A 23,496-nucleotide genomic window follows, 5' to 3' on the forward strand; every position below is an offset into this window, starting at 1 on the left:
GAAGCCTCACAGCACTGATAAAATAACCCTAAAAGAGCCTTCTGTCATTTTTTCCTGTGATTTACCTTCTAGAACATCAGAAACGTTTGAGATTTGTTTAACTAGTTGAGTTGAACTTAAAGGGAGAGGGAGCCCCTGATTCACACAATTTGGCAAAAAGATCATCCATGAATTAGGTTCTCCAAAGGCTGCAGGAAGCCCACGGAGGTTTTCTCCGTGCTCCCTCGAAGCACCCAGCAGTGCTGTAGGAGGGATGCGTATTCATGCCCTTGTTCCCCTTTCAGTTGTTGCAGCTGTTCCCATTTCTGCTGCCTGTTTCCTTCCCTTCTCAAGTCATCCAAAGCACACAGCAGCTTCTGTGGTGGAATAGCAGCTTGCCAGAAGCAGGAAAAGTCCAGCCAGCAAATTATTTAATTTATTAAGATAAATATGGTCTAAGGCTCCACATCGTTTTTAAAAATAAACACAGTAAGAAATACGGAAACAAACTGGCTTTGCTAGGTGTAGGTCAGGTTCAGATGTTCTCAGAAAGATCTTCTCAACCATACAAAATACTCTTCCCCTCGCACCCCCACCACAAGGATGGGAAGACAGTTCACTATGTAAGATCAGCAATGTCCCTGTTGAGCGCCCTTCCATGTTCAGTGAACAATACCTCTGCCATCCTCCAGGGCAGATCAAAGTTTTAACAACACCCCTGTGAAGAAGGAGCAGAAAGGGAGGGGGGCAGGTAATTCAGTCTCTGAAATATCTGAAAGTCTTGACACGACGACTGTGTTGACTCTACCACTTCAATGGTTGTTCTTGGCTGCTTCTTTAGCTGCAGCAATCAGAGGAGTGAGACTAGATAGAGGCTTTGCAATTTTCAGGAACTGGTGCTAGGAAGAAGCAAAAAAAAAAAGAAAAAGGGTCAAATTTTTCATAACATGCTCCAGGAATCTGGTGGCTATTCAAAATATGAGCACCTAGACCCACATGATGTCTAACAACCTACACTAACCTCTGAACAGGCGAAACCAAAAGGTCAGTTACCACCACAAACTTTTAGGGCATGCCTGAAGTGATGAACAGAATTGCAGCCATTGCTAAATTCTCTGATGCTTGTACATGTTCAAGACCAAGCAGAACTCAGCTAATTCCCCTGAGGAATTATAATCATGCAATATCTGTAGCTAAATTCTGTGTGGAAGGAAGGTGTACTAAAAAAACACCTGTGTGGTTCAAACACAAGGTACAGGGCTTGCAGGAATCACCCCTCATTTCTCTTCCCTTCTATCGCAAGTAGGTTTGGTGAAAGCGTTGCCTTGGCATTCTACAGATATTAGAAATTTGGAAAGCAGCTAGAATTTCTGAGAGCATCACAGAATTTGCAATATAAAACAGAATCACAGAATCGTCTAGGTTGGAAAAGACATTGGAGATCATCCAGTCCAACCATGAACCCAGCACTGACAGTTCCCAACTCTCCCAGATCCCTCAGCGCTATGTTGACCCGACTCTTCAACCCCTCCAGGGATGGGGACTCCACCACCTCCCCAGGCAGCCCATTACAACGCCCAACAGCCCCTTCTGTAAAGAAATACTTCCTAATATCTAGTCTAAACCTTCCCTGGCACAACTTGAAGCCATTCCCTCTTGTCCTGTTGCTTATTACTTGCTTAAAGAGACTCATCCCCAGCTCTCTGCACCCTCCTTTCATGGAGCTGCAGAGGGCCAGGAGGTCTCCCCTCAGCCTCCTCTTCTCCAGACTAAACCCACCCAGTTCCCGAGTCAGTCTCCTATACAAGTTGGTCTATTAAGTAAAACAATATTTATCATCAAAACAGCTCTCAGATTAGAGTGAAGGCATGTAGGGCAAGCCCACAAGCTGTTCTGAAAACAAAAAGCAACTATATCCCAACAGGACTTCTGAGCATCAGAAGGGATCAATCACCCAAGTCAACAGGCTTCAGAGATGTGGGGGGAAAAAAATGAAAAAAATCAGAGGCTAAAAGGTAGTTAAAAACAAGCAGGGATGTTACAGTCAAAATGTTCTCCTGCTCTAAGGAACAGTACATTACCACTCTGATATTTTGGGGCTGGAAATTCCAGGAGAAAAAGTGAAAAAGCAGTTGAAAGAACTACTGCCATTCTGCCAACGAGTAAGGCTTCATTACAGCCTCAGAAGGCAGCAACACATCTAAAAGTAAATCCACTAGACAAACTAGTGGAAAAAAAGGAAAACAAAAATGGGAACTGTCTCACAGTTGAGGTCTGAGTGCCCCTGATCACAGATTTATTTTACAAAGAGCTACATTCTCCACCCCCATGGCAAATTTCACAGAAGGAACACATGAACCACTCTTCTCATCTTGTGGCAGTAAAAAGCCTGACAGCTTCGTCCTCCTCTTTCGCCAGGAGTTCAGACTAAGACATCAGTTTTTCAGTGAAATAACCGATGACAGGGCAATGAGGCAGTGGCAGAGGTTGCCCAGAGAAGCTGTGGCTGCCCCCTCCCTGGAAGGGCTAGTGGAAGGTGGCCCTGCCCATGGCCGGGAGGTGGAAATAGATGATCTCTAAGGTCCCTCCCAACCAAACCAGTCTGTGATTAGAGTATTTCACAAGGTTTGTTCATCACCTCTGTAAGGAGTAGAATTTGCCAAAACATGGTAACACCAGACTGCTCCAGTTAATGCTGGAGCTTTGGATTCCTCCACCCGAAGGGAGACAACCAGAACACCCAGTAGCTAGAAGCCCTCCTGCTGCTCAAATTGGAACAAGCACAGCCCATGACAACACATACAGATGTCACGGCCAGCTGCGTGAAGAAGCCACGGGAATTCAGGGGCTTGGCATTTGGCAGGCCTGGGGCACAGCTATTATTTCAGATTGGTTACAGAACATGCTGCACAGCTGCTGCTAGTAGCAAGTACAGCATAAAAAGCAAGTAGTCTGTTAACACTTTATTATTGATTTAGGTTTTGGGGGTCGTTGATTTGTTTTTTTCTGGCAGGTTACCTTAGCTGTGCTTGCGCCTTCAGCTGATGCAATATTTAAGACCCCAAACAAGATCTCACCACAAGCCTGGCCTCACTCAGAATTGTATGATTCAGCCCTGTTCCCATCACCTACCTGTAGCAGCTCTTTTGCAGAACCTCTCTTTTCCACGTCCATTTCAAGACAGCGATTTAAGAAGTCTCGGAATATGGGTGAAAGCTTTTCTGGATTCTGCAGTTCTGGAGTCCCGTTAGTAGCAATAAGATAGAGGGCCTGAAGTAAAAACAAGCATCAAAGAAACCAGAGGTTATGAAGGTTAGATTCCATCTCTGGATTCGAGACACCCATTTCTCCTCTCCCTCCTCCCAGTTCAATGGGGAGGAAAATAACCCCACCTTATCAGGGTGACTAATCAATGCTTAAGTTTCAGCAAACAGAATAGCTGCCAGCCCTATTTTTATGTGGATGGGATCCAATCTTTTATTGTTTTACCCTCGTAATCTGGGTTTGGATCCTGCAGCCCTCTCAAGGGATTAGAAGGACAAAAACAACATTCCAGACTGTGTTTACATAGGGAAGTTAACTGGCATGACTCTACCAGCGCTAGATTCCTGCAATAACTATATCCTCATGGGAAGGTACCCCTGAATAAATAGATTTTGTTCTGTCAGTACTTTGCCCGAGTGCACAAGGCCTAAAAAGTCAATACAATAAAGATGCAGCTGGCTCCTTACAAAAGATGTCCAATAGACCCTCAAGCAGCTTTTAACATCCTGCAGAAACAAGTTTTTCTACTGCTTGGGGATGAAGTGTTAACACACACACCCCCCCTGAGAATCAAGGGACTCAGAATTCATCCATTTGGGGATTTCATGCAAGAAACTTCCTGGATGGATTTTCAAAGGAAACAGAAATCTGTCAGAGACGTGTTAATATGCAGGCCCTACATCACTCGGCACTTCCCATGGGAGCAGTCTGACAGCCCAGGAATTGGCACAGGTTGAGTTAAATAAGGGCAAAGTACCTTTACCTAGCCACCCTCGTTTAACTCAACACCCAGTTTCTTTCTTTTCACCCTTCTTTGCTGCAGCTCTTCTCTCCCAAAAATCACTTCCTGCGCCAGAGATTGAGACAAAAGTTAAACAAATTTTCTAGATCCCCTCATCCTGTGTAGCTGAGGGAGAAGCCATAAACATGGCTTATAGTAAAAGCAGTTACATCCCTACAAACTGATAGCATCGCCCCTTTCATTAAAAGCTAAACAAGGGAACAACATCAGGAGGCTTAAACCCTGTTAAAGGCTTATTAAGCATGTAGCTTTATTTGGAGCACGCAAGGAGGAACAACACACTAGTAATAGAAAACCGTTTACAGAGGAACAACGTGTCATATTTTTGAACTTAAGGGGAATTCTTCTCCACTCAAATGCAGAAGTCAGCTGCTTTGGTACCATCAGGTACTCTATCTGCCTCTATCGGAGTAGGAAATGGTGAGTGTGCACGATCTAACTCAAAGTTGACCAAAGGGTCTGCAACATGAAGAACCCACACCTCTGCTACCCAGCGCCAACTATGGCTTTTAACTACAGCTGTCTCAGTCTTCTCACTGTGACATCTAAGGAGGTATGGGGCTGCAGGTGGTGAAACCACACTGGAGGATTCGCCTGCCTCCTTTACAGCCTAGTGTCACCAGCAGGCTTAGCAAAGACCCGAGGGCAAAAGATACAAGCTTACTCTCAAGGGGTTCTCATTGAGGTAGGGGGGTTCTCCTTCGATCATCTCGATGGCCATGATCCCCAGCGACCAGATATCCACTTTGGGCCCATACGCTTTCCGTGTCACCACTTCAGGTGCCATCCAGTATGGGGTCCCCACCATGGTGCTGCGTTTGCTCTGCTCAGGAGTGATCTGGGCACAGAAGCCAAAGTCAGCTGGAAAATTAAAGATGGAGGGGGAAGAAACATACACAGAAATCAGAGGGTTTCTGCAAAACCAACACTTACTGATGCTAAAGCTGTGGTACTCGTTACCCTGTTGAGCTGCCTCGTGTGCTGCTGCTACAACTGTGAACGGAGGGGTGGTTTTGTGGCTAGCAGAGAAGATGGTGTTGAGAGGTAAGTTTCTAAATCTGACCCACTGAGGCCACCAGGACTACAGAGCTGCGGACTGGTTTGTGTGAACAATGGGGATCAGTAAATAACCATACATGGACGCTGAGACACTTGACTGTGTTTGCAGCATTATGCAGCTGGAATACACTGTGTAATATATGGTCTAAAGACTGTTCCTGAGTATGTGAAAATAGAAATTAATGCACACTCTGATCTATATACAACCCTCCAACCCACATACTGTATTGTCTGGTGATATTTTCAGTGCCAGAGATATTACTTCCCCAACAGACGTATCATCCCTCAAACTGGATTTGCTTTACAAAGAGGTGTTCAGAATAAATTTAAGTACCTAAATTTATATTGATTATTTTCTTCAAATAGACAGAAAGATGGAGAGCCTTCACACAAAGATTGCTGGGTCCTATGTCTTATTTGTCTTTGACTTACCAAAACAAAACTAATTCTGTTCTTGTGAGCCCAGCAGAATCAACACAGCAAGACGCACTGCCCATCCTGACCTCCTATGGCACTGCAGGTCTTTTAGGCAGAATGATGAAAAGTAAACTGATCCCTAGCTGAGTTTTCATCAAGGGTAACAACCAGGGAAGGTACATATGGCCCATACACAGAGCAAATTGCCAGCAGAGCCAATAAGCAGCTCCAGTCCAGAAAGCATCATATCCACAGGGACTTTTCTAACTTTTAAACTACAGCCCAATACCTGCATACTGTGTTCAAAGAAGTTACTTCACATGAACACTTTGGCCCTGACCAGCTATTCATCACTAACACTCCAGAGATCTGACCGTACTGAAGTACAGATTTAGTCTAAAATGCAATTATGTGCAAAAAAACCCCCCACCTTCTTACTCAGCATATCTGCACTGTGTGAATTTTGAGTCATATCTGCTGTCACTGCTGACAAAAATAGATTTATTTATGCCTGTTGGGTACTAGCCAACAGAACTGAGAGGGAGAGAAAGGAAGCATAATTCTGTTAAAGCTATAGGTGGAAGATAATAATTCACTAGTTTCCAGACATATCTCTGCATGGACAATGACAAGCACAACAGCTACCTTAGCACCTGAGGGGCAGAACAGTCTCAAGGTTTTCATTACTGGTGATAACACAAGGTGTAAACAATATTTAGAGTCCAGTCTGGGTTGGAGTTGTAAGATTAAATGTTCTCTAGTGACACAGATTTCAGTGCTCGCTCCCTCCACTCCCCCTGTCCCCCAAGTACCTGCAGTATTTTCCAGACTGAAGAGATTGCTCACAAATACAGATTTCTGGCCCTACACTTTCAAACCCAGCTTTCAAGACTGGAGTAGCATTAAAATAATGCTATTTTAGTCCACAAAAATAGATGGCCCAAAGCTAAATGAACCCCAAACCTCACTTTGAGTCTGGTATCAGTTCACAGAGATTCACGCTTGCCAATCTCCGCTAAAACCAATGCCACAAAAATACCTACAAGAGCATTTCTACAGCCTCTTCGCTGTCAGAGCATCAAGCACCTCAAACACCCATCTCCCCAATAGGCCTGTCCCAGAGCAGATAACAGGCCTGGGTTGATAACTCAAGTCATCACCAGCAATATTGCCCACATACTTAGTTTGACAGAGCCATCCATTCCCAGCAGGATGTTGTCACTCTTGATGTCTCTGTGAATAACTTGGTTTGAATGGAGGAATTCCAGAGCTTGGAGACACTGGAAAAAAAACAACAAAAAATACTTGAGATACTCTTACTGTGCATGAAATTATTCGCCAGTCACAATTAGCCAACTAATGGACTCTAACAACGTGCATTTTAAGTAGCAAGGGCTTAGTGTCTTAGAGTCTTTCACATATTCTGTATGTGCAGGACTACAGAGAGGTATCCCACTGGGATCAGCAGGTCCTACAAGGACAAGTTAGTCCCAAAGGACCTGGAGAACAGGTATAACCAAGGGGTTTCCAACCCCATTTTGCACTCCAGTTCTCCCTCTAGGGTGAAACATACTGCATTAGGATCGTATGCTGTAACCTCCCACCTGAAATCCGTCCTCTGAAAAGAATGACTGTTGCACTACAGAAGCTGGAGACAGCTATTCCTGTGGAGCCAGTGACAGGCTGTGGGAAGCCCCTGTCCCCTCCCCGATCACGGCTCCCTCCGAGCACCAGTGCCACTTTACCTCTCGGCACACAGCTGCGATCTGCCCTTCGTCCATGCAGGTCTCTGTCACAACATCTGTCAGGGAGCCTCCCGCCAAGTACTCCATGACCACCCAGAGCTCTTCTCCTACAAGGTAACTGAAGAGCCAAAACCAAATTTTATAATCGGCAAGTATGAGCATGCCACCATTCACCTAGACAGAATGCACTGGGTTTTAAAGCTGTCTTAGAAGTGTGGAGAAACCATGAGGCTTGAGCAGCATATTTAACAGTACTGGGGCACCAGATACTTGTGGTATTTTCTGTGCATTGGAGGATCTGATCACAACCTGAATAAGCAGAGAGAAGGGTCAGTGCAGAAAGTTGAGAGAAGAGGCAATGCCAGAGCATGCTACAAGTTTCACAGAATCATCTAGGTTGGAAAGGACCTGGAAGATCATCCAGTCCAACCATTCACCTCACACTGGCAGTTCCCAACTCCACCAATCCCTCAGCGCTATGTCGACCCGACTCTTCAACCCCTCCAGGGATGGGGACTCCACCACCTCCCTGGGCAGCCCATTCCAACGCCCAACAGCCCCTTCTGGAAAGAAATGCTTCCTGATATCCAGTCTAAACCTTCCCTGGTGCAACTTGAGGTCATTCCCTCTTGTCCTGTCACTTACTACTAGATTAAAGAGGCTCAAACCCAGCTCTCTGCTTTCAGGTAGTTGTAGAGGATGATAAGCCTCCTCTTCTCTTCTGGCCATAAAAGCAAGGGTGAATATTTCTGTCTGGAAATGGCTCAGACTAAGATGGAAACCTGACCTTACAACTCCGGCTGCTGCTGGGAGAGAAGGGGAAGAGCTACAAGTCAAGGATGGGGTCCGAGCACGCAGCCCAGACGTTCGGCACACAGCATGGCTTTTGAGGGCTCTTACATCAGAAGAGGTGGCTGGGGGCTGCTTCCTTACTACTGGCATCCTGCTGTCCTAACCAACTGCCTCCTTTACCTAGGCCCAGGGACAATCCTAGGTGACACAATGGATGGCTGACAGCGAACAAGCATAAAAGAACACTTTTTTTAAGCATTGTGCATTGGAAAATCACCTCCATCTTTTTTATGCTACCAAACTAGTTTGGGATTTTGTCTGAAAAATTCAGAACCATTCATAAGGATAAATGATAATATCTTACTGAATGCAATAGCAATTCTAAAGCCTTAAAGTAAAAAAAAGAAGCTCAAAATGGCAGATCTTTTCCAAAATGTCCTGTAGGAAGATGGGGAGGAGACAACTGAGGTGAGGGTGAATTTTCTCAGCCATTTGGGATATTATTCTCTCCTGGGAGTGTGTGTGCTCATGCCTAAAAGTAGAAGACCTGGGATGAAGACTTCAGCATTAACTTATTTTAAAAAACCAATCCAGCCCAAACCACCAACCACTTCCGCCTTTTCGGGCCTATCTGGGAAAACATCAATATAATCTTCTATGACAGATACATTAGAATGACACATTCCTGAAGGAAGGAATCATCAGCGTGAAAAACTGAAAATCCACCTTCTCAGCCTATCCTCCCATTTTTACAGTGAGTGGACAGATGAGTCAAGAGAGAAGGCAGAGAATCTAATGAAAAGCTTCTGTCGGCATTAGAGTTCATCAAGCAGATGTTTGCTTTGCTCTGAAACACTGATCCTACTGAAGAGTGAAGAGTGAATTTTCTAGGAGCCAAACGCAAAAAAAAAAGCAGGACAGGTTCTAGGGAACAATTAGCTAGAAAGCAACAGTGAAGTAGAAGGAAGTTATTAAGGCCAACTTGGCATGGAGAGTTGACAGAGAAGAGTGAGACATCACAGGAGTGGGCAGAAGGTACACTCTGACCCCAAATGGACACACTGCCAACACCTGAGCTGATGAAGAACCTACCCCAAATTAAGAACTGTAGCCTGAGCTGTGTGACAAAAGTGTGGCAGTTATAAAGAGCTTTTAATATTGGAAATGAAGATGGTGTCTTGGTTTGGTGATGCTGAAGACTATGCAGAGGCAGAGTCTGGAGTTTCTTTCACGATACAGAGCCCAAGGACACAGGTCTAGGCTCCTGGAGCAGACAAGTCTCCAACTCTACTACAGAACAGAAGCTGATGCACTGGTATTTTTTTCCCCAGCAGCACAGACTCTAGCAAAATCAGTAGCACCTGCACAAGAGTCCCTCAAAGGGAAGAGCAGGAGAACTGCTTTCAGAAGCACTTCTGCCAAGTCTGTGGGTCATTTACCTTCTCACGGGCTCTGAAAGCCATTCCATCCACACCCTTTCCCTTCCTGCCCCTATGCTGTTGCTACTTCTTCATCACTTCTGGGAAACCAGGCTCTCTCCAGATTTTATCAGCACCCTCTCAACAAATCAGCATCACCCTGGACATCACAATGCTTCCCTTCACTGCCAACAGCATCCTCTGCAGCCCAAATCCACTTGGCTGTAAGGATGGGGGTAGAATGGGCTCCACCATTCCTGTGTGACAATTTCAGGTTGCATGTGCTGGGAGCAAGCTGGTACCTCTCTGGGATGGAGCGAGCCAAGAACCACACTGTGAACCAAAGCTGTGCCATGAGCTGCCAAAGGCTTGTGCCAAAACCCAGGCACCTCAATAATTGATAGATCTGACATAACACGCAGGGAGGGGGAGGTGGAATTAACGGTGGCTTCCTGCCAGCTGCCACCAAGTGAATGTCATTTTGAAAGACTGGGTGGTACCATCTCAGGGATCTTTTCACTCTCTTGGTGCAGCAGAGACCAGTTTTAGTCACTGAGCTGCCTGCTGTAGGCGTGACTCAAAACCACTCTCTCAGCAGTTCCAGACACACCACTGGGAAGTCCATACACCTACGTGCTGCTCTCCGTGTGACATCAGACACAGCATGGTGTTGCACCTTGTCACCCACAGTCACCTCCCAAAACAAGGCTGGCAGTAAAAATAAACTGATGAATGTCTTTGAGGAAGGAGGAGGTGGTCTACAGCTTTTCCTTCATCCATCTGCAAGAGCAGATACCGCCTGCTCCTGTAAGGTGCTCCTCAGCTTTCACTTAAGACACCTTAGGAAGATGTCCACTAAGTCCTTCCTATCACAAAACATACACCAGTCAGTCACAGTCCCTTTTTATTACAGAATCACAGAATCATCTAGGTTGGAAAGGACCTTGGAGATCATCCAGTCCAACTGTTAACCCAGCACTGACAGTTCCCAACTCCCCCAGATCCCTCAGTGCTGGCTCAGCCCGACTCCTCAACTCCTCCCAGGGATGGGGACTCCACCACCTCCCTGGGCAGCCCATTCCAACACCTAACAACCCCTGCTGGAAAGAAATCCTTCCTGATATCTAGTCTAAACTTTCCCTGGTGCAACTTGAGGCCATTCCCTCTTGTCCTATCACTTACTATTTGGTTAAAGAGACTCATCCCCCATCTCTGCAACCTCCTGTCAGGGAGCTGTAGAGGGCGATGAGGTCTCCCCTCAGCCTCCTCTTCTCCAGACTAAACAACCCCAGTTCCCTCAGCTGCTCCTTGTATGACATTGATAAACTTTATAAAAGAGCAAGACCATTCATTACAGATTTCTGCACCAGTAATAAGTCTCCAACACGCAAACATGAAGTTTGCCTGGAAAGAAATCAGTGTTTTCTTGTAGCATGACTTTCATACATCTTCAGCTTTATTCACTGACCTTGAAGCCCTAGCTGAGTTTGGGGTTGGGGTGAGTGGCTACCACTTAAAGTGAGGATTTGTGGGGTTTATGAGGTTAAGGTGAATTCTTCAGAAAGAAATAAACCAAAGGCCAGGAGTTTGCTTTGTGTAACACTGGGCATTTGTGGCTTGTGTTTAGAAGCAGGTCTTTCAGTGTCTCTTTCACACAGTAGAAAGAAACTGGCACCTCCAAAAGGTAACTCAGCACAAATGGCTGCTTGTCCGCAGAGGAGAACTAGTGTCAGTGTCTTCAGAGCCAGATGCTTCTAAATTCAGCCCCTAAGTACAGCTGAATTAGGCCATGTCATTATCTTAAATGTTAGAGCACACTTCTGTGCAACACTGGCTGCTTACACTGCTGCAGAAAAGCTGTCTTAACCACAAGCAAGTAGGCCATGCAGGTAAGAGAGGATAAAACACAGGAAACCCTTGCAAAAATGGCAGGAGCTGAGGCAAAGAGAAGCAAGAGGGCTGGTTTATACCAATGACTATCTTGCCGTTCCCATTAGGGACTCAGGAGGTGACACACTGTCAAAAACAGAACCACAGAAAAGAAACCAGGTCCCACAGTGGCAAGCGCATCCTTCCTTGTACTTCCTTCTGTGACAGCAGTAGGCAGAAGCCAGCAAGCGGTGTTCAAATGTCAGTTTAATTCAGCATGCAGGAAGCAAACAGGCACATTACACCGGGCGGGAGGGACACAGCTCCCCAGCAACAGGATCCTGCAGTTGCAAAGCTGAAGTGGTGTAATAGGTACAAGAACACCCCATGTTCATCCTAGTTGCTGCTCTGTCCATTTGCAGCACTCAAACAAAAGCTAATCCCTCTGAAAAAGATTAGTGAGAGAAAGTGGATGACAAAAGCAGCAGCTCTTGTTGCAGGAAGCTTGAACAAGACAGCAGGACGTACAGCTACCCTACAGCTGGGAAGTACTGGCTAGACAAGGCAAGTACTCAGCAAGGCTCTCTTTAACGGGAAGAACGCATCTCTCCAACAGTTTTGCCAAAACAAAGCCTCTAATCAGCCAGGAGAAATAAATAGTTTCAGCCCAGATGCAATTCTTAACTCTTCTTTATCACTTGTTTCATTTTACACAGGTAATATCTTTCTGCCCATTGTAAGAAAAGGGCACCTGCCCAGCATCACCTCCCTGTGCTCTTATGCCTTCCACAAAATTTCAGGAGCAGACTTTCTGTCCCTTCAGCAAAGATCTTCACAGCCATTCCCAGGACTCAGCACCATATAAATTCAGCAAGAAGTACTGATGCTGCAAGAAGTACTTTTTTTGGCTAAGACAGTAAAAGCCTATTAAAAGAAACAGCTGATAAGATTTTGATATACGTGCAGAGCAAACAAATGTGCAAATACTCTCTGAGAGATCCAAAAGAGATTGTAGGTCACATCCCTCCAGAAAAAGTGAGCTGCCAAGACTGAAGCCTGCAGCTCACCCTACCTAGGCACTCTTTACCCTACCGTAAGCCAAACCTGCAGTTCATCAGGACTGCTAGATTCTAACATGGAGTGCAGCAGACTGAAAATCCTGCTGCAGCTCAACTGGAACTAGTTATATCTTTAACACAAGGTGAATGACACAGGCTTGACACAATGCACCAATACACGATGGTGAATTGAAACCACCACGCAACGCTTTTGCCTGTTGGGCTTTCTGTACGCCCCAGATTTCAATGCTGACAGTTTGTGACTATTTCCTGGAATTCAAATGGGGAGATGCAAGAACTACACGTTTATTTTAAAAACAGTTTACACTTAGTGCAGCAGCTGAAGCACTGCGCTCCTTGCTTCTGCTCTGTTATTGTCATAGTCCAAGGGACATCAGCTCAGGAACAAGGAGAGCAGGTCTGCACACAGATAAGCTCTCGTGGTAAGGAGAAGCAGGGGTTCAAGCTGTCCCATACAGATGTAACATATCCAAAGCTGAGCAGAAGTGTGAGCCACAGCATGTGTATGAGACCACAGAGCCCAGCTCTGAGCAAGGAATAACTCCATTCCGTCTGTCTTCCAAAGAGTTCTTCTGTCTGTACCAGGTCTCCTTTTCTCCCCATTTTACACCCCCAAAAAAGCAGCCTTGCTTGGTTATGTGTCACATGTCACTCAACCTTGTCACTGTTCTGCTACTGTGCAGGAAACCTCAGCGGACAGCAACAGAGAAAAGATTACTATCTAACCCTGGAAGGAGTCTGCTCCTCTGCAAGCAGAATGTCAGCATTACTCAGTGAAAGAGAAAAGAGGAGGAAGAGAAAAGCAAATACAAATAGCCCAGTTCAAACTATTTCTATTTCTTCACTAGTAGCAGGAAGGAAATGGCTTGTTGTGCCAAACTTGGCAAAGGACAGAGCTGAAAACACAGTCCTGACAGCATACTGCTACTGCCTTTGCTGCCAGCAGTTCTGAAGAGAGCCTAGATACACCAACTAATACCAGTTCAGATACCTTTCTCTTAGGATATGGAGAGAGACCACAAAGCTGCCTGCACCCCAACACTGCCACATGCATTAAACAACGCAAGGTTGTCCCACACCTGGATTAAGCTGCAATAGGATCACTTAAGACAGCAACATGGAAGTGTTTTCCAGAGTCCCTTTGTGAACTCTTCAAATTGTGACATACCTGTCCAAGTAGTTGACAATGTTGGGGTTTTTGTTTTCCCTCATCACAAGGATTTCATTAATAATCAGTTCTTTTTTGGGCTGCTGCTGCAAATTCATCTGTTTGATTGCAACCTGCAGTGAAGAAAGACCAAGGAAAGGGTTATTACAGGAGTCCCCTAGAAACTTGCCAGTAGCAGTATCAATTATTTTAGTCCCACATTCACATGAAGTGGCAAAGCACTTTTTCATCATGGGTTGCTCAGCCATTTAGTAACTCTGTGTGTTCCTGCAGTTGGTGCACATAGGAGGAAATTGTTCCCTGTGAGGGGGGTGAGGCCCTGGCACAGGTTGCCCAGAGAAGCTGTGGCTGCCCCCTCCCTGGAAGGGTTCAAGGCCAGGTTGGACGGGGCTTTGGGCAACCTGAGCTAGTGGAAGGTGGCCCTGCTTATGGCAGGGGGTGTAGAACTGGATGATCTTTACAGTCCCTTCCAACCTAAACCATTCTGAGATTCAGGAACTGGAAAAAAAATTTTAAAAGGGTGAAGGAGCTTCAGCAAAAACCACAATTATGAAATTTACTGATGGATAACCCTGACATTGTAAAAATGCAAAGCAGACACGCATTGCTGCAGACTGCCATCAATATATTTGGAATAATGCATACACTTTCCTCTTTAAAAATCCCCCATCTAGCAATAATGGTTTCCACAGATGCTGCATATCCGTCACTACTAGTTTATTATGCATGCATGCAACATGCAGGGCACTTTTCAATATTCAGGAGGGGGAAAAAAAAGACTTGTCTTTCTTGTCTTTCAATTCAAGGGCAGAAAGCAAGTGGGCAAAGGGTGGGAGAGGAACTATTTCTATGTAAGTCAATTAGTTTAAGTGTAGGAAGCAAAGAAGCAGAGGGCATATAAAAGGTTTAAATGGGGACAGTCAGGAATGTTGGGGATGAAGAGATAAACTTCTATTGAGAAACTACCCAGTCCAAACATTTGCTTCTAGCCTTTGTGGTCACAGAAAATTTTTTACAAATACGAAATGATTCACGAATGACGACTTGGGAAATCATTTTTTCCAGTTCTCTGCTCAGACCACTTGACCATGCCTCATTAGTAAGGTAATAAATACCTCATTAAAAATCAGATGTCATGAACCCCTGAAAGACCATCTTTATTTTGTAGCATCAACTTGAACTTTTAGGACACAATCCAAAATCCACTGCTGTGGTATTCTGGTAGCACTTACCTCCTGTCCTGTAGCTACATCCATTGCTGTGTAAACTGTACCTGATGCTCTAAACAAAAGAGAGAAAAGAAAAAATTTATTAGTGCTTCATAGCATGACTGACAGCTTAACACAAGCCCCTTCCCACTTGTCTCTTCAAAGTGCTCTCAGTCTCATTCCTTCTCATGCAATAATTCCAGTGGTAAATATCATCTGAAATATTTCTGAGCCGAGACTGCTGCTGGAGCTGAAGCCAGAGAATTTATGAGGAACAAAGCTCCTAATAAGGGACACTATGGTCATCCAAACCCTTGCTGCTCAACCAGAAACTCAGCACAGCTTGTAGGACTGTGAGTTGATCCCATTTAAACTGGCATGACTGCACTGCCCTGGCCTGCAGACTGCTCAACATGATTACAGAGGACAGGATCAGCTAAAGTAAACAAATGTGGCATTTGTAGAGAGGGAAACAGGAGTTTGAGCCTCAGCACATGGAGCTGACAGCAGATCTCTCAGTGATTTGCACTGATTTGCCTCTCACACAACACCTACTTTCCCCCTACCCTAAGAGGGGCACAACACCCACATCGAGGAGAGTTGATTCAGAAAGCAAATCTGTAATTGAAAATTGTCTTGCATGCTGAAAATAAGCAGTTCCTTCCCTGCTTGCAGCTATATTTAGCAACCTGATCATCTAATGATATATTTTCTTATATTAAAACACAATCACACAAAACCCCCAGTCCCTGTGACTCAAGATTTTGCCAGGAAAGGGAGAAGAGCTTAGGGGGAGGTGTGGGGGGTGTGGTGTGTGTGGAACCCACTAAAACAAGCAAAAAACCCTAAAAAATACAAAAGAAAAAGAAAACAAACAAAAAAAACCCCAAACAAAATAAACTCTCCAAAGCATCACCAGTGACTTTTCCAGCAAATTAACTTGGCGTGGTTTCAGTTCTTCCCTCTTAGCATAAGGAAAGGTATAGGACAGAGAAGGAGCATCTACTAACCCTTGTCCGATCTTCTCAAAACACGTGTACTTCTTTTTTGGATCTCCCACACTCACAATACTTTCTACAAAAACAAAACAAACAAACAAAAAAAGAGCATTTTATAAATACTTCTTTGTGCAGCTTTAAGAACCAACTGTACGTTAAGAGCAGCCCCACGGCCACAGCGGGCTCTGCTGAATCTCATGAACCATTTGTCAGAAATCCAGAAGCACACGAACACCAAGGAAGCCCTCAGTTATTTACACACATACCAGCTGCAGCATTCCCCCCTCACAGGTATCTCCCTTCAGGAATGGTGGAACACAGACACAAAGCATGTTTAATCTTCACTAGCAGCCAGTGACCGCACACTGTGGGGCACAGGATGGGGATACGTGGCCCTCACACACGTAAATACAATTATTTGCTGGAAACCTGCAACTTAGAAGTCACCCCCAGCTTCAACACACTGGTTGATTTAAGACGTTCTTGTATTACCCTCTGAATTTTGAAGCCAGGGCTGCATTTATCTTCAGGCCAACAGTCTGTTGCAAATCTAGCCAAAGATTTCCTTACTTTTGTTCTGCAAGAAATTGTTGTGTTGTATTTATGTTTCCCTACTGGCACGACCAAAGCCATTGCTAACCTGGTGACTGGGTTGCCAGGCTCAGGAGGGAAGCTGGAGAGACCCTTCAGAGCCAAACCTCCCCTGGCCTGGCTGTTGCTCAGCTGCTCTTCTAGGAACCCAAGAGCCAGTGCAGGTTTTAGCAGCAGTTACCTCGCGACTGCAGCATTGTGCTGATTTTGGAGAGCAACCTGAGGCAATCCCAGCTCATGTTTCCCTAACGTGGCTGTTCAGCCAGAAGAAAGTGTATTACTGCATCCCTCGGAGGGAAAAGCACTTTGCCTGGTGTTCTGCAACCCGGGGCGGTGAGGGGCCGCTCAGGCTCAGGGTGGATTTGGTATCTACAAGGCACATAGTGTTTTCTGTATGAGGGGAAGGAGCTCTCAGTGCAAGGGCAGGCTGCACAGATGCACTGGAGTCCTGCAAACTGCACGGTGGGCTGTCAAGGGATACATCAGATAAGCTGACAAAAGAAGCATCAGTGAAACTCAATGCTCCCTGCAAACATTAACTGATATTTGTAATACCCCTATGGCAGGCAGGAATTTTTAGGCTTTTTTTAGGCTGAAGAAATCAGAGCCAGCAATTCCTAGAGCTCAGCTGGGAGCAAAGTTTCCTCTCTAACAGCACCAGGGTGGCTAATAGGATGAAGGGATGCAGAGCTGCATCTGAGTTGGTGTTTGCAAGTCACTCAAGCTGCCAACATATGGTGCTGCTTTCACAGGGGTCGAGGGCTGAGCCTAAACAGATGTATACTGGCAAAGAAACTGCTCATGGTCATTAGGCCAAAAAATCCAGTAGCAAGCAGAGTAAGAGCAGGTTATTTTCAGACACCACTGGAGAGCAGCCAAACCCACAGGGTTTAGGGCAGACAGAGGTAAAGGAAGGGAATATGGTCCGTGTTTGGAGAGGAGGGGGGGAAAATGAAAACCAACTATATAAGCCCCACTATACGATTACGGAAGCAGTGCTGTCTGCCCTGAGGACAAGCATTTCTGAACAAATGTTCATAAACTTTCTCTCAAAGCCTAATACAGGCTGCAAGTTCAGACTGCGAGACAGGCAAATGTTTCCCCAAGGCAGTGACAGGAAGGTGCTGCAGTGACAAGAGGCAGTTGCCAATCTTGCCCTGTTTAATGCTTTCATCTGTAAAACAGGGTAATGTTTCCTACCTCCCAAAAAGTCAGGTGAGGATTCATTAATGTTTGCAGCAAAGCTGAGTTAATCCTAAGAAGTGGAGATTTACCATCCTCCTTTTAACCTTTGCGCATCTTCAGTATGTGTAAACATACACATGCTTTAAGATTTTAGTCATTTTATTCACATGCCAAAATAAAACATGAAAGGGTTGGATGTCTTTGCACAAGTACAACTCCGCTGCCCTCAGTAAAAAAAGCATCCGTTTACAACAGCATTAAGTTTCACCGCTTATTTCTGACTAGTCCACATCTAGAAGCTGAAACCTAACAAAGGCCACTGAACTTCACACCCCCCATATATTTATAAATTAAACTCCTCAGTGCTAAAGAATCAGATCAGCTCTGAACACCACTTGCTGGAGCAAGGAAGGTGTCAGAAGGCACATCTGCCACCTGACACTCTTCAGAGCAGCACTTACACTTCATTTACAGAAATTAGTGTATCTGTATTAGAATAACACCTTTTTCCTGCCGCTGTCCCTCCTTGCCCTATCTGGTCACAAAAATGGGCTGAACTCTTAATAGTGCAATTAAGTGAGTGAAGGTTCTGTTTGAAAACAATGGGTATGAGTTTTCCAATAGCAAGCAGTTCCAGTTAACATGCCATCAATTCAACTTAGCCTTTATTTAGGGGAATGAGGTACCCAGATGACATTTACTTTTTTTTTTTTTTAAATTACATCCTCAGATTAAATTTTCCTTCATCTAGCTACTAGTCTTTGCTTCATAAAATACTGACCTTTAGGGGTATGCTCTCAACTGAGGGGACCAGCCTGACCACAGGGGAGCTAACATTAATTTACATCAACTGACAAGCAAGGCATGTATGTCATTAATACAGGATTAGCAGTTCAAAGAGTGAGAAATGCACTACACCCTAATAAAAACTGGCGCAGGCTGAGGACAGCAATCAGTTGCACAGAAGAGCTGGTTCAGCTGTTGGATATGCCACAGCATAACCCAAAAATACCAGGCAGCAGAGGAGCACTTGAACTGAAGGTAGAGACTGTTAAAGACACTAGGACACAATAGGGATACATAATGAATTTTTTCTCAGTAACAACCACTAATTTGGGTACCCACACAACGTTAAGACACTTAAAAATAACCAAGTCACTTTACACCACGGTAATGAGGAAGGTGAACTTGGGCACGCATTAATTTTCTCTCCATCTTTTAGACACCCTATGTCTAACATTTCAATATAATCATCCACACTGCAGAGCTACAGAATATCAAGATCTGGAACAATCTCAGACTTCATAGTTAAGTAGATGTTACTTATTCAGGGCTTGTTTTGCAAAGCCCCAGGATCTGTAACTCCCCAGGGATTTCAGTTGGCATCACAGGTGCTCAGCTTACATTTACGCTCCCTCCTTACATCTGCCCCCAATTTGGCACACAGTCATAACGCAATGTCTTCAGTAAAGAATCTCAAAATGGGAATGTCAAAACATTTCAGTTTACTAAAATTTTGAGAAATCAACACAGCAGGACCTGGAATTTAATTTTGTTAAAAAAAAAAACCAAACAAAAAAGACATACTTATTTTTTCCAAGATCTCTTCATCTGACATTTTTGGCTTTTTCTTTTGTTTCTCTGTGTTCGTGACCAGCATGTCAGGCACTGTTGTGCTGTTTTCCGAGGGAGAAGAAATAGGAGAAGTCGCCACATCTCTGGTAGGAGGAGGAATGGGGTCTATCACAGAGCGGGTGTATATCTAATTTCATTGAGAAAAACATACATATTAATACAAATCAGATGAAGGCTTAAACACTTATATTCATCTTGTTAATGCTGTCAGGGATGCATTGCTGTAACAACTTTATTAAAAGCTAACCTCACTAAGCAAGGACGCTCTTGTCGTGTCCGCCCCCCCCCCCAGACAAGGCAGGTGATAATACAAAGGTGCTCTTCCAGAAGGAATGGCTCCCACCTCCACCCTCCTCCAAAGCAGGGCTCAGCACCATGCCACACAGTGTGGATGAGAGCCACAAGTCAAGATCCAACTGAGACTCTGCAGCAGCAAGGGCTAAAGGAAATATTTCTGCTCACAGATTTTGTGTGTTCAGGTCGTGGAGCTATCACAGGGGGTGGAGCTGCATCATCATCATCATCTTCATCTTCAGACATTGAGGGCACTGCAGGAGTCTCAGAGACAGCCTTCACATTCTGTATGTGGTTACACAAATAGCAAAGTTAAAAACTTAGTCTCCTGCTATAAACAAATCACAAACATTGGGTTAAGCTCTTAACAGAGACTGCATTGAAACAAGCACAGAAAAACAGGAAGGACAGGCAAGAAAGTTACAACGTATGAGAAATTCAAACCCCAAGATTCTGAACCTGCACGGTAACAGAGGGGCATCCCAGCACTGCCTGGTCTCCCCTCTTTCAGTTTAAAACTGTTCCCCCTCATCCTATCGCCACCATCCTTGGTGATGAGTCCCTCCCTTCTTTCCTGCAGTCCCTTTCAGCCCTGGGAGGCCGCTCTAAGGTCTCCCCGGAGCCTTCTCTTCTTCAGCTGAACCCCCCAACTCTCTCAGCCTGTCCTCACAGGCTCCAGCCTCTCAATCATCTTTCTGGCCTCCTCTGGACTCGCTTGAGGAGGTCAATATCTTTATGCTAAGAAGCTCAACATGACCCAACAAGGTGTGCTTGCAGTCCAGAAAGCCAACTGTGTCCTGGGCTGCAGCAAGAGAAGTGTGGCCAGCAGGTCGAGAGAGGGGATCCTCCCCTTCTGCTCCACTCTCGTGACACCCCACCCAGAGTATCGTGTTATATATACCCCTGCTCTGGGGCCCCCAACTTATGAAGGCCATGGACTACAGGAAGAGTAGGGATAGGACAAGGGATAATGGTTTTAAGCTGAAAGAGGGTAAATTTAGATTAAATCTAAGGAAGAAATTGTTCCCTGTGAGGGGGTGAGGCCCTGGCACAGGTTGCCCAGAGAAGCTGTGGCTGCCCCCTCCCTGGAAGGGTTCAAGGCCAGGCTGGACGGGGCTTTGGGCAGCCTGGGCTGGTGGAAGGTGGCCCTGCCCGGGGCAGGGGGTTGGTACTGGATGATCTTTAAGGTCCCTTCCAACCCAAACCAGTCTGTGATTCTATGATTTCAAAATAAACTTGATGAGATCCTCAACCCACTAGACCAGTTCTACTTGTGCATCATCAGTTCCCTAAGAGTGGCTTGGGAAAACGTATTAAAATAAAGTTGTCACTGAAAAAATGGGAAAACAACATAGTATTTCACTGAACCTAAAATTCCTGAAGTCACCAGCATCCTGACATGTAATTGCTAATGTGCACATCACGTAACACAAAAGCCTGTTAAAAGCAACAAGAAAAAACACCTACATACTGGGAATTTCCTGAGTATCTCCAAACTTAAAGGATACCCAGTGTCTTCTACAAACATCAGGCTACCACAGTAGACTGGTAACTACTGCTCTTTTCAAGATTTACTTTAAAATCCAACAGCCTCAGATATTTTAAGTTCCCAAGGATTGGCAAACAATGACACGTAATAATGAACAACAGCAGAAACATTCTCCTTTTCATAGAGTCCTAAACAGTCAGATCTGAATATGCTGCCTCCAGAAGGGAACAAAAAAAGCCAATTCCAGATAACGGCACAGCAGTGAGAAAACAAGAGATGAGGGAATTGTGAGGGTTTATGAATCATCTTAAATTGAAAGTTTTGTTTCTTCCATCTCACACACATATACAGAAACATTACAGAGCTTTTCAGCTCATGTTCCCCAACAAAGCAAACAGGAGTGGTGCCTGCCCTGGTAAGGACAGACTAAAGGTCAAGCACAGAGGAGGAGAACCTTCTATTTCCTTTTCTGCTGGAGATTAGTTTGGTTAATCAACACTAATCTACATTAGGTTTGGTCAATTAGAGCTTGCAGGTTAGTAATTAAACTCTGTTAGATCACAGATGTTTATAGAGATGTATAAAATCTAAAAGCAGAGCAGTTATCAACTTCTAGATACAGGAACAAATCAACTTTTATGAAAACACAACTATTTCTATTCCTTAATTCTCTGATTTCTATTCACTAACTCACTGTTCACCAATAAAAGTTTCTTCTGTCTACTTGATTTTCCCACAGTTGAAAAAAAAAAAAAAAAGGAAAAAAAGAGCAGCATACCTTTTTAGGATAATTTGCCTGTTTTTATAAACATATATTTACATGTTTTTATAAACATATATTCACAATATAAATATATACAGTTCAGATTTTAAACATTAAGCAAACCAAAAGTTTACATGTAGGTAACACTAATTCATGCAAGTTTTTAAATTCTGAAACTTTGAGACAGAATGTGAATAAGTCTTACCAATGTATTTGATGAATTGTAATCCTCTGTCGATTTATCTGAAAGAGATAGATAACAATGCTGTTATGAGTTGTAAACGCAGCAGCAATGGGGAGAGGAGAAAGGGACAACAAGCTCCCTTTGGAAGAAAGGCTGCTCCCAAACCTAGGCGTTACCTTCAGCTCCCCAGAACAAGGTGAATCCTGGCAGATATGGGAATAGGGGGCAAAAAATTCTGCAGACAAATGCAGGGACCCCAAATCCCTGCTGCAGGACGGTGGAATTTCCCAGAGCAACACCTGAATACTGTCCTCCATCCATATACAGAATATTTTCGGTGGGCTAAATCACCAGCAGAGGCATCGCAGTTAGCCCAAAACCTGCAAGATGTTGAGTCTCAGCCACCTAAACTTCCTGGAATAGTGACAGAGATCCCCATGAGTCAACCAGTGGACTTTTTTTCCACAGACACATATGGGGAAGATTTGTGGTTTTATCCCTGCCTGAAGCCTTCCTAATTAATACCATTTTTTGGTGACATGGCTTTATCCTCTTAAAAGCAGCAAAGCAGGGATTAATATTTAGAAAGGGAAGGGGTTAGAGCTGAAAGGGCAAAGAAGGGGTCATTGCAAAAGTCCTCCAGCAGGCAGGTAATCCATAAAAAGGAGGCACAAAACCTTGTCAACTTTGATTTTTAGAGGAATCCAAGCAGTTACCAAGCACCACGCAGCTGAGGTATATTCCTCAAACACGGCACACAGCAGCAGATCAACCCTCCACTCCAAGCATTCATGAAGCAACATCCACACCCACACTGGAAACTGAAACTGGTGCAAAATTTAGCTGCCTGTTTTCTCCAGGGATCTTCATCACTGTGAACCCAACACCAACACTCTGGGATCTGTCTTCCCGATTCTGGCTGTAAGCTTCAGAGCAAACACGCGTCGTTTGGGGATTTAGTCAGACTTCCTCTTCTGCAGCTACGTTGGGCATCAGGATTAATAGAACAGCGTTTCAAAGGAAGAGGGGTGCTTGAGAAACCAGAGACTCTCACTCACATTTTCCTTGAAAAGACAGCATCTACTTGTTGATTAAATGAAAGAAACCTCACATGCAGTGACTTTGTCCAACTGCAAGTTGGACAAAGCAGCCATATATGATGATCACCATGTACCTGTGAAACTCATGTACTTCTGGCTGTTTGAGATCTTCTTGGAGTTGTAAAACTCCAACACGTCCAGCACTGCCTGGGGGTTCTTCTTCTGCTCCGACTTGGTGATGTTGGAAGTCTGTAGTAAACGTGCCCATTGTTCCGGCATTCCCTGTGGGGAGATGCACCTTGTTAGCTCAGTCAGCCTAATGTTGTTGACAGCACACAACTCTACCACACGGCTAAAGGGAAACAGAAATGAGGAGAGGAAAGCAAAGGAGTTGGTGGATCAATACCTTCCTAGTCACTGTCTGTGTTAGAAGTCAGACGTTCCTTACATGGACATGCAAACTGCACTCTGCTCACAGGGCTCTGGGTGAGCCCCACATCCTTTGAAAACCAAAACT

At 44.7% G+C, this 23,496-nt stretch overlaps 1 protein-coding gene across 4 annotated transcripts in view; it reads right to left on the reverse strand.

Annotated features, from left to right (window-relative positions):
• Positions 1 to 392: 392 nt before the first annotated feature.
• The window catches only part of PAK1 (p21 (RAC1) activated kinase 1), a 72,311-nt gene continuing 49,207 nt past the window's right edge, over positions 393 to 23,496 (reverse strand). For all 4 annotated transcript variants that reach the window (XM_026852629.1, XM_026852659.1, XM_026852639.1 and 1 more), the window contains 12 exons: positions 23,114 to 23,261; positions 21,961 to 21,998; positions 19,672 to 19,788; positions 19,162 to 19,336; positions 15,811 to 15,874; positions 14,825 to 14,873; positions 13,593 to 13,705; positions 7,267 to 7,384; positions 6,702 to 6,801; positions 4,710 to 4,906; positions 3,112 to 3,249; positions 393 to 878 (listed from right to left, as the gene is read on the reverse strand). In XM_026852629.1, the coding sequence (XP_026708430.1) occupies positions 792 to 878; positions 3,112 to 3,249; positions 4,710 to 4,906; positions 6,702 to 6,801; positions 7,267 to 7,384; positions 13,593 to 13,705; positions 14,825 to 14,873; positions 15,811 to 15,874; positions 19,162 to 19,336; positions 19,672 to 19,788; positions 21,961 to 21,998; positions 23,114 to 23,261 (1,344 nt within the window). In that variant the 3' untranslated portion in view covers positions 393 to 791. The remainder of the gene's footprint in view (positions 879 to 3,111; positions 3,250 to 4,709; positions 4,907 to 6,701; positions 6,802 to 7,266; positions 7,385 to 13,592; positions 13,706 to 14,824; positions 14,874 to 15,810; positions 15,875 to 19,161; positions 19,337 to 19,671; positions 19,789 to 21,960; positions 21,999 to 23,113; positions 23,262 to 23,496) is intronic.

The sequence above is a fragment of the Athene cunicularia genome, assembly GCF_003259725.1.
Source record: "Athene cunicularia isolate RWA chromosome 1 unlocalized genomic scaffold, athCun1 chr1_part1, whole genome shotgun sequence".
NCBI classification, from domain to species: domain Eukaryota; kingdom Metazoa; phylum Chordata; class Aves; order Strigiformes; family Strigidae; genus Athene; species Athene cunicularia.